The 15,239-nt window shown below is 27.5% G+C and overlaps 1 protein-coding gene across 1 annotated transcript in view; it reads left to right on the forward strand.

Moving 5' to 3' along the window:
* Positions 1-15,239, forward strand: part of LOC107448557 (metabotropic glycine receptor) — an 80,425-nt gene that overhangs the window by 38,778 nt on the left and 26,408 nt on the right. Inside the window, exons 3-4 of the mRNA XM_016063804.3 lie at positions 2,141-2,523; positions 12,939-13,053. Coding sequence (XP_015919290.1) covers positions 2,141-2,523; positions 12,939-13,053 — 498 coding nt within the window. The remainder of the gene's footprint in view (positions 1-2,140; positions 2,524-12,938; positions 13,054-15,239) is intronic.

Genomic DNA, 15,239 nt, shown 5'->3' on the forward strand with positions numbered 1-15,239 from the left:
TATATATATATATTTTTCCCTTTAGCATTTTTCAAAAATAATTTAATAATTTCCTAAAGCTTAAAGAAATAATGAATTATTGATAAGATATAATTACGGGCTTCAAAATAGTAACTTGCTAAAAGAGTCCTAATTCTCGGAACCCCTGTGACTTTTCCACGGAATCCTAGGGCTCTACAGAACACCTTTTGGGAACTTTTGCTCTAAGGTATCATGATAAATTTCTAAATTTTATCGCAAATTATAAAACCATATTTTATTGTCTATTTTACCGGAATCGTTACTAAAGCGCTTCGTTAAAAATTACTATTTTTGGTGTTCACATAGAGCCAGAAACACGGTAAAATTTACCATATTCTTGTAAATTTGACCATACTTTTTTTCAGTGTAAAAATAGCGTTAATTATTCAAAAATTTAATTGGATTTTCCGACTGAACTAAATATCATGACCACATTTTCCAGATTGCGCCAATCCAAGGGTCGGAAAACTGGAGTTAAATTTACCTAATAAGTTAAATTTGCCTATTTCAACAAAACTGAACCCGGGACAATTTTGAGAAAAAAACGAAGGTGGGGGAGGGGGTACATTAAATAATAATGTAAAATAAATGACTGATGCACGTTAAATCTGTCGAGTGGTAAAGTCCTCCATGTTCATATAACAAATCAAAACCTCTGGGGGTACTGGATTGGAGATTGATCGTTCTCTGATTCAGGTCAAAATTACGATCTGTGGATGAATGAATATATGTATGAATGGGTCCGCCCTATAAACGGGTGTGACGTATGGGTGTAACAAATGTCAAATTCTTGGCCATAGATGGCGCTACTGGAAAAACAAGAACAATCGCACCTCTTTGCCTTAACTGGCATACGTCAGCATCAACAATGCAAAATAGTGATTACCGATTCTCTGAAAGTTGCAATAATTATTTTATCTACCTTCTGATAGCAAAAATACACAATCTGTTTAAAAAAAAGAAATAAAGATTTTTTTTTACTTAAGAATCTCCAAATCTGTAAACTCCAAAACTCCATCATCATAATCTCCAAATCTATAAACAACTTCTACTCTACTAACATAATACACAACACAATTTTTTTTAAAACTTCATTAGCACGAAGACCTTAATTTTTATTGAGTCAGTGTTGTCAAGCAGTTTCATATCGATACTTATTTATACCGATCTAATAAAAAGCTAGAGTTGTTTACTAATAAATAAATGATGAGATTGTCCTGATACATTCTTGCTTCTAGAGTTAAACTCAACTCAGAATTATAAGGTTACGGCAAAGAGTAGCACATCCCCTCAGATGAATAGATTGTTCGTCAACTGAGATGATATTAAATACGTACTATAAATACGAATTAAAAAAACTAAAATATATATTGTTTTAATCTTAAGTAGCTGATTAGAAAAAAGTTAAATTAGTTCTACTGTTATCCTTAAAAAATGAATATGCATGCTTTTATCTATGAAAATTTTTTATGATTCTTATTACAGAGTATAAAAGAAACTTAAAGGAGAGTAACAAGAAACAAGCCCATTTCATCTTATAATTTAGAAGTAAGGCTGAAAGCATAAAAAAATAATTTTCATGACGATGATATAATGATTTTTTACTATTTTATCAAGCAAAAAAAAAAGTCGAAAAAAGTTCAAGAATCTGCATTAAATATGATTTTTTTAAAATAAAAATAGCAATTAATAATTGTTATTTGGGTTTTTATAAGTTTTTGTATAGCCCATTTTTCAGTTGGTTAGTTTCTATGACACACCATATTTACTTCATTTTTCAAAGAATGAAGGAAAAGAACTAAGATTTATTCTCAAATTTTTTAAAGCTTTTAACCAATAAACAATTCTAGCAGTACATATGTTTTTATTATTACTTCATATAATTTTATATCTAAAAGTATTTGGAAACAGTGTTGAATTTTATAGCGGGCATTGTTTTTTGGAACTACGAATTGTTATAGAAATAGTAATTCTCTTTTAAGTGGATATATTGGGATGTATCGAAATAATAATTTGAGCAATGATGTTTATGTTAAAGTAAAAATAGTTAACTACTAGTTACACTTAAAGAATAAAACATATTTTTATTTATTTAACAGTGTCTTCTCTTTCATTCTAGATTAATCATCTTTTCTTCTATTCATTGGTAAAAGCTAACGTGGAAAGTGATCCTTCACTGACAAGCAGTAGCATTGTCCTGACATCGGATTCAGGCGATTTCTTTATACCGTTCACCAACAGAAGAAACGATGGGTCGATTAGAACACAAAATCTAGGAAGTTCATCTCTGGATCGATGGTCAGGCAACGATTGGTTCTGGGTTCTGGAAACAGGAAACTATTCAGAGCTTTTTGGTCAAGTCGGAAATGGCACTGATCTAGTCGTAACAACAGAGGATGGCTATTGGACTTCACCCTACATCGATTGTAATTTCACCACCAAGTGGCAAATTACATATAGTGTCCCATTCTTTACCAGAAACGCCGATGAGCTTTATTTCAAGTAAGACTAACTAAAATTTTTTAATTGTCTCCAGTATCTGCAAATAAGAGAAAGGGATTTTCAAAGCACATCATTAACTTTAATATTTATAAGCGAGTTTATTATTACTTTCTTACTATATTTACCATATGAATTATGATAAAGTAACTCACATTCTTTCATTTCATTAATATGTTGATCACAAATAGCATAAATGCAGAATATTGTTTCTCAAATGAATAATTAAACAAAAAAATGATTTTTTGGGCACCAAATCGATCAATGCAACCAACACCAATCCCGAAAGTTTAAACACATAGGCTATCGGTATTAAATGTACACTATTTAAATGGGGGATTACATTTCATGCGCATAAACTCAATGTACTTAAATTTTATCAAAAACCATCTTTCTAAATCTTCTTTCAAAGACTTTCTATGACTTTCATAATTAGCCATTGCAATGTGTGTCAAATTAATACAGATACTTCTTTGGGTTAGATAGGCATATATATTAAATTGAAAATNAGAATAGTACATATATATATATATATATATATATATGTATATATATATATATATCGATTTTCAAACGTTTGTTTGTGAGAAAGTTTTATCAAAAGGTGGGAAATTGCGTATTACGAATAATATTTAGGAAAAAATTTCCTGACTCTTTCATCGCAATGCTTATTATGTCATGGCTTTTAACTATTACTATGACAAATGTACTATTCATTCCTTAAATTTTCAATTGTATTTTACATTTACAGGAAAACTCTAATAAAAATAAAAAACGGCTAGAAAGACTGAAATGAAATTTAGGCTCCTCATTTTTAAGTATATTATCACTCATAATCTGTAGTGGAGTAAAGAGGGCACCATTTCTGAAAGCACTCATATAATGTCGGTAAAATTAATTTTTCAAATCGCGTTAGTTAAGTTGAATTTTTTTAATTTTTTAGTTATAAGGCAGGCACTAAAACTGAAACTTTATTTGAAATTAATATAAACAAATTATAATAAGTATATATAACTAACTTTATATATAAGAATTGCGTTTATCAAGTTTTGCGAAAATTATTAAAAAGCAAAATTTAAATATCCAGCCGCTTCGCAGACTTTAAAATAAATTAAAAAAAAAAACTCTTTTTTCCAAAAAGGCTTTTAATTTATTAACTATGAGGGTAATTACACCTCACAATTGTCAAACATTGTAGTTAATTGTTATACAGTTTATTGTTTTTTTATAAATACGTGTGAACGTATTTATATTCCTATTTAGTAAAAATGTATTTTAGAAAAAAGCCCTACAAAAACAAAGTAACAAAATGTTTTTTTTATTTTTTAAGCCAAAACATTGTCTAATTTGCATGAATCACATGACAGATTATTGGTGGGATTGCTCGTGTAATTGTGTTAAATTTGCAATTTTTATGTCTGATTTCGTGATTTTACTTATTATTGATATTACAATTAATTAGTATATTTTAAATCACCTCTCGAACCAAATATGATTGAATTCCCGAACATTATCCGCTCATTAGATGAAAAGTTAGTCAAAGTGGTTTATTTTTTTGTGTACTACATGTTCACTGTTACATCTTCCACAAAAAGGCTTGAATCAAGACAAATAAGTTAAGTCAAAATGGAAAGCTATTCGTTTGATTGAAAGTTAACTTTGCTCCAAATTATAAACCGAGTATTCCAATTTTGGGAGCAAGAAATCTTTAAAACTTGCTTCTGATATAAGAATTTTTGTAACGTGGTCATTTGCTTGTGCGAAATTGAAAAAACAGAATTATAACTTTTCCGATAATTACTTGAACTATTTTTACCTGCAAAGTTGCTTAGTTGCAGACCACATTCTTTCCTTAAAGATTTACTTCTCTCGTGTCAGCCTTTTCTTTGAATTAACAAGTCGAGCATGAACTTTTCCATTTTAATCGAACAAGTTGTCACTAGCTTGGATAAAAGGTAATAATTACTGATTACAAATGGTCTATCGAACATCTCGTCTTACGGTAAAACTTCGTTCCTCTTTTCTTTTATACTAACATTTTAATTTATGCTATTTGGTATATCGTATTAAACCAGTCGAAACAGGCTTATTTCGATATCAGAATAAAAGGAAAATAAAGACTGATTGTAAGTTTTTGTGATTAACGGATGATGAAAAAGTTTTTTAGTGGATAAGTCACCAAATTTAACCTGATAAATTAGAATATCTCACTAAATACATTATTATTTACATGATGTAATAGTAAATCAAGAGAAAAAAATTGTGGTAAAATTAATTATAGAGCAATTATCAAATTTTACCACAGTTACCAAATTTTAACACATATTATAAAACGATATTTTATTGCAAATTTTACCGAAATCATTGCGAAAACGCTTCGGTAAAAATTTGTTCACATTTTTCGATAATTTTATGAACACGAATTTGGTTTGGAGGAAGGAAACAGTATTATTTTAGCAGTTTAATTTCTGCTTGGGGGCTTAAGAAGGCAAAATATTAAAAATGTTAGCAGTTGTAGCAAGTAGAGAGATTTGAGAGGTATTTGCCCTTTTAATTTGTAGAAAAAAATCCCTAAAAAGTTTCTTTTTTGGGAGGGAAGGGTTCATAATTTTTAAAATTATTTTCTACAAACTTCACCTTTTAGCCCCTCTTTTTCTTCTCGTTAAAAATAAAAGTAAATCATTACCGTAACAGCCGTTGATGGTCAGGCGGTTAAGGTTAATCGAATTTCGAGACCAACAACATGTTGTGGCAATATGATAAGCATTTCACACAATCACATCAATCTAAAACTGGTTACCTTTCCCTTAATAATAGAAATATTTAACACATATTTGACAAAAAGCGTTAGTGGGTGGGATGCGTGGTCTGGAAACCTTCGTTTAGTTAACCTTATTCTTAACCTTCTTGCAAGATTTGGGATACCTCCAAAGAGAGGGAGAAGATTATATTTTAACCATCACATTGCCTCCGAAGGCTAGAGAATTGAAAGTTTCTAACAAGGGAGATTAAGGGGGATATGCCCTCTTCCATTGTAAGAAAAAATAAAATAAAAAATAAATAAATGAATGAGATAAAAAAAAATTAAAAATGTTCTTTTTTTGTCTTTTCTCAGAATTATTTTATTTATTTCCCGAATGTTCCAGCTTCTATCTCACATTTTTCTCCCCTAAACACATCCAAAAATAAAAAAAAATATGTATCCATGATTCCGTTTAGAAGTGGAGGAATAAATCTAACAAAAAGAGGTTCAAAACACATTTTACATTTGAAGTATTTGGCGGTTTATTCCAAACGTATCATTTAAAAAGTAAGACTTTTCAAGCATTTATTTTGAATGGATAAAAAAAAAACATTTATCACTAATACTTCATGAAGACTAAATGCATTGATATTATTTTGGTTTTTTTTTTCTTCATGATTTTGCATGAAGAAAAAAAAAGCCAAATCTTATAAAGTTGAATGTCGCCGATATAATGAATTTACAAAAATCAAAAATTATTATTTTTTGAAATACATCGTACGTACACATTTACGATAACTTAGGGCTATTTTAGAAGAGAAAAAGAAACTTGCTCTTCAAACTTAATATTCAGAATTAATTCAGATTGAATTATCTCTTAAAGACCTAATAGAGTTTTATTATAATTTTTTGACACATTGCTGTAAGCGTAGTAAAAACATAACTCAATATAACAAACAATGGTATTTGCATTTCCAAAATGTCGAATAATAAATTAAGTAATTTACATTTTAGATCATATATTCGATTAAGATAATTAATTTTTCGTGTTTGATTTGTCTTGATATTTAGTGAAACGTTTAAACACCCAAAATGTTATTAAGTAATTTTATATTTTATAGGTGAATTCCACCATGCAATAGGAAAGGTAACGTGGGCGACAAAGATTCAAAATTTATATATTCATGCATGTGACATTTTAATATGATAAGATACAAGTAGCAAAAAAAGCTTGTTTTTCAATGAGTTGTTTTTCAATTGCAAACAAATTTTTCAGATTTGACTCTTAATATTATTGTAGATAAAAATATTACATTTAAACTTTTTGACAAAAGAAATGATTTTAAATTTCCAGTTAAAAAATGCATAGATTTTAACTCTAACTTAGCCAATAAGGTTTTTTCTAATATTATTGCCAATCAAATTCATAGATCTTACAGAAATAATTCTAACTATAACGAGTTTTTATTAGATACTGATATATATAAAAACGATTTAATTAATAGCCATTTTCCTAGTTCATTTCTTAATTTCTATTTTAAAAAAATCTTAAAAAACTTGGTACATTAATTTTTAATTTTTATTTAATTTTTCTGTTTTAAGAATAAGCTCTGATTTTTTCAAGGTAGGAACTAACTATGATAAACTATTCCTAAAGCCACTGGACGGAATAGTTTGGATGTATGACCTTTTATACTGGATTAGTTAAATATTTTTTAGTTACTTTTTAATATTTGTAGCCTCTTAAAATTAATTTAATTTTAATTGTCCAGTATAATAAACAGTTTATTTATTTATTTATTTATTTATTTAATTATTTTTTATTTTGTATAAGTGGAATGGGCTCTGGTTCGTAAAGAACCACCCCAAATGAATGCAGGTGATACGTGTATACTTTAAAATTATGTAAGGTTGTATGAATGAAGAATAAAACCTATAAACGGTTTTCTNTCATGCCTCGAGCACCTTATAAAGGCTCCGATTCTCATGATAAATTTAAATTTATTTTGTGCAAAATCATGCAAAATTTATTTTAAATGGATATTCTTCTGTATCATGTCGATTAATATAATGAAATTGCTCCAAACTATCTCTATTTAAACAATTTTTTTGTCAGCAGCAAATGTTTCGAAAGGTAAAAAAACAACTGCTAGCACAATTTGAAAGATTATGCTTGAAGCTTTTAGAAATAGAATCATTTTCCTTCATGTAAAATTCGGATCGACCCAAATGATTAAGTTAATAATTTCTTCTAGCTTTAAAATACCAGTTAATTTGAAATCATGTTATAGAATTGCGATATTTATATAAGAATGCTTTTGAAGTTATAGTAAATATTTAAAAAGGAAAAAAAAACTTTTAACGATCATTTTGGTCAATGCAAATTTTGTTTGGATGAAAAGACCATCATTTCATCCAATCTTTCGAATTATACCAGATTTGCTTTCAAGTTTTGTCAGGTAAACTCTTTTAAAATATTTGTTGCAAAAAGTAAAATTGTTTAGAGTTAGTATAAAAGTGTTTCTATACACACACACAAATATATATATATATATATATATTTGCCATTTAAAACGAATAAAAAAAGAAAACTATAGATTATAATGTCAATATCTGTTCTAAACTATATTAAAAATTAAAATCTCGATCATGTGAGTAATTTTATTTAATTTTATCCTTCTCACTCTGAATTTCTATTAAAGGTTATTTAAGAAGTTTTTTTTCGCGATATCAAAATTTTTTTATCAGATATTCAATTTAAAATTATTGTAATTGTGGTATGTCATTGCCTACTCCATTACATTACTACGTTCAACGTATTGTAATGAAATATAAAAATTTTACTGTTTAAAATGTAATAATATTATTACACATTTGGTTGTAATCTTATTGAGTTAAAAAACGTTGGAAATTTTGAAAACCAAAGGCACAGTTTATATCCATTTTTCACATAAATAACGGATAGATTGTCCTCTCTTGCAATTTGAGGATAACCATGTTTTAACAAATCAATATAGTGTGAAATTGGTTCTTCCTGAGAGTTATTATGCAGTGAAAATAGGTCACAATGCGGGAAAACCCTTTTTGCTCGCGAGCAAAATCAATTTTTCTTTGAATCAATATTTATATGCATAAAGAGTTCTTTTTCGTGGTCTTAATTTAGTTAATTATAAATATCTATATTATACAGTATAAATATCAATATCATACATCATAAATATTTGTAACATTTCTGAAAATTTAAAATTTTATCTAAAGATTGTAATTTTTAAATTTCTTTCGTAAATAGTATATAATAGTTTAAATCATTCCTTTAAAAAAATTTATGCGTTAACCGAATTCTAAATTAATAACATATTTCTCAGCACCTTCATCCCATGAATTCTTAATAAGAATCTAATATGCGCTCTAAATTTCTAAGAATATTTCTCTTCAACTTCTCTTACGTCATTTTAAAATAGTTCCTTAAACGCGAAAACTCATAAATATTTCAGTTAGTGTGCTTCAGTTGCAAATGATTAACATATAACAATCGGGTTCATTTCTTTTATTTTGCTGCAAATTTCATGAAAAGTAAGCACTTTATTGTAACTGCGTAGAATATATAATTAAAAAAAATTTCGTTTTTACATTTTTTAATATATAGTCATTCACAATTTCCCAATTGACTTCAACTTAATAATTGAATAGATTTATGGAATTTTAATATTTAAAAATTTAGCTTTTATCTCATAAAAAGATAAAATACTGAGATATTAAAAGAATTTATGGAAACTATAATTTAAAGTTGAACTGTGTGTAACATGAGGGAAAGAAACATGAAAATTGCCACAAAAGAAAAATGGTTTTGTTAAAAAAAAGTTAAAAATAGCGTTTATGATTTCAAATTCAAAAACATAAAAAATACATTAGTATTATGAATTATAAATTTATAAATGTGATGTTTAAAGTATTAATGTATCCTAAATTATGAATGAATACTCTTGCGTGGAAATGTATTCATATTTTTTTCGGAAATGCAGATATTTATTTAAAATCATGTAAGAACTTTTTTTTTCTATTGCAGCAATTATAATCAAAATTTTAAAGTTCCAATAACTACATTTATAACACGAATTTAAAACAGAACCTGAAAAAAAAACTTTATTTGAGTTTATGTAAACTATTATTTTTACTATTTATTTGAGTTTATGTAAAATATATTGCTTCGATATTTTATATCAATTTGATTTAATTTACTTAAAAAGACGCTTTTCGATTCTTATTATTCCATTTTTTTATGTATAATTGAAAATATTCATTAAATTAAATTTGTAATAAAGAAATTAATATTTTTAAAAACAATTTACAACTTGAACAGAAAAATTTGCACAAAAAAGTAGCAACATTGATACTGACTGAAAGCGAAGTAAAGAAAACGGCGGACAAGCAACCATGTACCCATACTTGAAATAGATATTTGAAGGTAGGTGGGAAATGTAAAGAAAAACATGTAAACAAATGTAAACATTAAAACAATAAAACACCTCCCCCTGTAAAGAAATTTCTTCCCCCATTCTTACGCTGAAAGTGTCATAGACCCACCAGAGGATCCCAAGTTCAGATGTGACAACTGCTGTCACAGCCCACGGGACAAGGTTAAAGGTCAAGCGAGGGAATAAAAACTGCTGTGGAAAGTGGGATTAAAAACATCCAAAACTTGCTTCAATACCCAAGGAAGTAGAGAGAGGTAGAAAGGAAAGAGTTAGAAACACCTCCATATTTCAAAAATTTTATCTAGTACACTGCGCAAAAAAAAGGAAAAAAAAAAAAAGGATCACCCTGAATAACTTTTCATTTAATGATCGTATATAATAGAACGTTAACCGACACAAAAACGTATTTTTTCTGAATAAACATTACCTTTTTTTTGACTCCCAAAGTAAAGGGGGCAGCAGCAATCTGGTAAATAGTTTAGTCAGGAGATCGATCAAAAATTTGAACCGATAAAATACACACAAAACATGGGAAAAATAAAATAATGTTAATTTTATTTTTTGCTCATTTCGCCATATCTCGAGAACTTACCAAGGCAAATTGAAAAATTTTTGCACATAACTATAAAATTCGTTTATCCAAGGATAATTTTATGCAAAAAATGTTTTTTATAATTATTTATTGTTTTTTATTATTTTACTCAATAAAAGTTGAAAAGGTTTTGAATTGTAAGGTATAAAGTGTTTTGCATCATTTTAAAGTATTTAATTTTACATGGCAAAATTCGCAAAAATATTGTAAATTTTTTCCCCGTAAAATATTATACCGTAATGTTTACAGTAATATTGAATTAGAGTGATTCAATGATTTTACGTTAATTATTACTGCAAAAATAACTGTGCATCATATCTTTTGTTGCGAGACATTTTCCAGTAAAAAGTACCGACACCCTGAGTGCCGGTACTTTTTGCCGTAATTTAATCCGGAAGTTTTCACATTGTAATCAAACTGTTTTTGATTATTTTTTGCCGATTTAGTGGTGCAACAGATTTCGATGAAATTTTGTTTCTTCCTTGCTTAAACATAAATTAGCGACCTCTATATTTCATACTTTTTTACTTCATTTTTTTACAAGGATTCTAAAAATGTTTACTAAGTGCAGTGATTAGGAAACAACAATTATTAAGTAATTAATGGATAGTTCATTTCATGTAATTAAAGTTTTGCGCATAATTTATTTCCTATTAAATAATTTATCATTGTATTTTTAAGCCATTAAATTGAAATATGTTTTTAATTGCATATTTTTGAAGTTAATTACATATAATTATTAATTAATGTATTTTTAAACAGTTAATGCTGATTTATGCTTTAATGTATTTGCTATTATTTCTAATTTATTTCATGCTTTTTATATTAATGAATGGTTTAAGTCTTAAAATAAATATATATCTCAATCTGCTGAAAAGTGACATAATTAATTTTTCATTTTAATAATTTCCTTTAAAAAAGTAACAATTGTGAATAAAAGCGAAAAATAGAAAGGAAAGTGACACAAGTTTTTTTTTAACTAATTAAATTCTGAATTATGTCATAACTTAAAAAAAAACTATTCTTAAAGACAAATAATCACTGTTTGATTTTTTTCTTTAAACTTTATATTTCTATAATCCTTTTTTTTTTTTTAAATATATATAAATGCAGTTTTTAACTATATGAATTTCGTATAATTTACAAAGAGTAAGGGATGAAAATTATTAAACTGAAACTAAGATTTATTGTAAGTAATTACATTTTGGGGAAAACAGAATCTATAACATAAAATTTAACTGACGCATTTTTGTTTAAAAAGCAAGATAAAATTTGAAAACTGAAAATTTTAAGTAAAGGGACAGGATTGTGGCTTATGCTATCTCATAATTTTACGAAAGCATCTTTAGACTAATTTATGTTTTTAAAATTATTTTGAATTAAATTAACTGTTCTTTTATTAGAATCTAAATAGCTGTTAAATTTGCTTACCAAAACTACAAATTTTCTAAATTGTTTTCCATTGCTATTATTTACTCCCTCTCCGGCAAAAATAACTAAAAAAATTGTAAATGAGTTAAAAGTAAATTTTTATTATACGTTGTAGCGTGCAACATATTTTAGTAACATATTATTACATTTGTAATGTGCTGTTGAATTATTTTAATGCGCTAATTTAAGCACTTTTTTTTTTTTTAACTAAACTGTGCCTTGTTGTTGCATATATCATTTATTTCCAGATTTTAGTTAATACTAATAAATTTAAAAAATAGTGTTCGAAATGAAAATCAACTTCTTTCATAAAACTTTTCTTTAGGATATTAAAGCAACAAGACAAAACTAATAAGTATCCTAGATAAGTTTGCACATGCAGTTTTATTAAAACAGAATCACAGTAGGCGTAAATTGAATGATATTCATTCATCATTTCGTAAAAAAAATCCTAAAGTGAAATAAAAAATTGCGAAGCATTAAGTCAGTTTTATCAGCTGCATAATTCATACAAAGCAAAGAATACAAAATTTTCTTTTATCAATTTTTTCTGAAGCAGTTACACTTAACACTAGATTGCCTAAGGAAGTCATTTTGACTGCTTTTAATTTCAATTAGAAAAACAATGATGCACATAATGACACAATTTCTTAGAATTTTGTACACCATATAATTTTTTTATTGTTAATATTTACTAAAAACTTGTTATATAACTGCAAATAATATAAAAAAATATTACAAATTAATTTTTAACAAATTTCTTTACTCATTATTTATTCTTTTACAATGCAGTCATTTTGACTGCTTTTGGGCAATATAGGTATATACTAAATTTCAGTCTTTCTAGTGTTAAATTCTTAATAGTTTCCTTATTTAACTATAATAAAATTAATTATTTTTTTAATTTATTACTATTTAGTTAGAAAACTTCAACCTTATAAGAACTGTGGTTTCCAAAGAACCAGAATATCTCTTGAAATGACTTAATAAATGAACTATCGATCTCTTTCAACGAGAAAAATATCATTTATCCTTATTTATATAAAAGATGAGTGACAGCCAAATATTTTACCACCTCATTCAAATGAAATGTTCTGTCAAAATGAGCATTTCATTGGAATGCTATGTAATAAAAGAAAGTTGTCATCATATATGAAGATGATGTATGTTATTTCAGGGGCGTCGTCGCTGTGAGTTTGCCATTCAGTGGTGTAGACATTGATCAGTGTGATGGGGATTCTCACTTCTCTGCCTTTTCCTCCTCTCACCATTGTGATTTTTCTACGACACAGGTTTGTAAAAGTTTTTTCAGCTTTATTTTTTTGTTAAATTTTTATATTGTGGCTAGTTTTAAAAGATTGAAAGATTCCTCATAGCAAAAATTTTCCATGACAAGAAATGTTAATACGCTAAAAGGTGAATGGAATTTTTTTCCAGTTCATTACATTTTATGCCATTGTATAATTTGAAAATGTTATATTTCAAAAGTCAACAAAAATTTAAATCAAATATAATAGATTAAGCATAACAATAATAAAATGTAATGTTAAATGCAATACTATCAGTAAATGCATTCTAATTATAAATCTAACAATGACTGCAATATCTCAAATTTAATCCCGGCATAACATATTTCGATATATTATTCTTGGCCAGAAAGAAGCATATCACCAAGATAGTGCTTTATTTTTTTTAAATTGCACCCCACACATGTCAACGCAACCAACTAGAAGCTCAATGAGCATGCTGTTAGGAGTGGGGGTTATAATTGAGGCAATTACTGAACCCAGTCCACCACTGCCCGTACCGGCACACCGAATGCCTGTACCGTAATTTAATGCGGATTTTTTTTCCCAGTGCTTTCACACGTCTAAACCCAAAATACATCTTAAACAAAGAGATGCATTGAAACAAAGTAAATTCGTACAGTTAAATTACCGAATTCCGTAGTACGTAAATAAATAAGTACAGTTTTAGTACAGTGTTTTCATTGGGAAGAGAAGAAATTCCCAAAGTTTAGTTAACAGGATCACCCGTTATCCCGTTATCAAGAAGTTTTTCAACTGCATAAAATGGAAAGAGAGTCTGAAAGAAATGTTTATGAACATGCCAAATATAGATAAATTATAGTCTATAACAGGGGTTTCCAACTTGCATGAGGCCGGGGGCCACAATTGAAAATACAAATCAAATTGTGGGCCGCAACTTTATCAAAATTTTTTGTAGGACTCTTTTATGTTTGAAGGAACATTAAATATTACTGTCAGAGTTTCATCAAGTTGTACAAAACAAAAGTATTGAATTACAAATTAAAATACGAAGTAGAATTTTAAAAATATTTAATTGTTATTAATAATATTTTTAAAAATATTAAATAAATAATAAAAATTCGGGCTACAATAACTTTCAAGTGCGCACCTATGTATTAAACAATTAATGTGCAACAGATATCTAATTTTTAAGGTATTGAAACTTACATAGTAGTACACAAAATATTCGGTGAGAAAATTGAGGTTTGTCTGCTGCAACTACCAGAGAATAGATATTTATATTTTAAATTTAAAATTTACAAATGTGTGCTTGAATATTTTCGTCCAAAATGAGTGACTTCAAAAAGTTAAATCAGAGAATTTCTTCGAGAAAATTTCTGATACACACATGCTAAATTATATTCACAAAATACGAAAAAAATGAAATAAGAAAAAGCAACATACATGATTTGAATAAATAATTTCTTGGATGCCAAAAATAAATTTCTTTGCACCGTTGGTATGTTAAATTTCACAGAAACGAAGAAATTAGGTTTTTAGTAACGAGAAAAGTATTTTAAACCCATATAGAGTTTTTGCGAAAATTTTTCGCAAAAAAATGACAACTAATATATTTTAGTTCGCGGGCCGCTAAAAAAGGCATCGCGGGCCGGATGCGGCCCTCGGGCCGCCAGTTGGAAACCCCTGGTCTATAACATCGTATAAACTCAAAATATTTCAAAAATCAATTGCATTCCAGTCTTTTCTAAAGCAATGTTGCATAAACTTTACTTTGGTTACAATAAGCATTCTTTCCAATACAATAAGATTCGACACAATAAGAATTTTACTACAATTGGTTTGCAATAAGGATAATGTTTAATAATGTAAGTAATTTCTTTCTAATATGTTTATTACTGCAATATGCTTATAAATTGTTCTCTCATATTGCCCTCGCCCTCCCATACATCTATTGAGCATATAGCGATTCATTTGAAAATGCTCAGTGTGACTTACCCCGTATGATCAGATTACGCAAAAGAGCTTGCTTCGTTTCATTACAGCTGTTGCTTAAAATTAAAGATTGACAGCGAAATAATAAGAAAAAATGTAAAAAAAAAGTAATTAATATTATTGATGGTTTGTTTAGCAGAATTTTATTAATTACTATTTTAGTTAAGTATTTTGTTGAATCTGGCACAAGTTCTCCGAGCTATATCTTATTGATG

The sequence above is a fragment of the Parasteatoda tepidariorum genome, chromosome X1 (genome assembly GCF_043381705.1).
Source record: "Parasteatoda tepidariorum isolate YZ-2023 chromosome X1, CAS_Ptep_4.0, whole genome shotgun sequence".
NCBI classification, from domain to species: domain Eukaryota; kingdom Metazoa; phylum Arthropoda; class Arachnida; order Araneae; family Theridiidae; genus Parasteatoda; species Parasteatoda tepidariorum.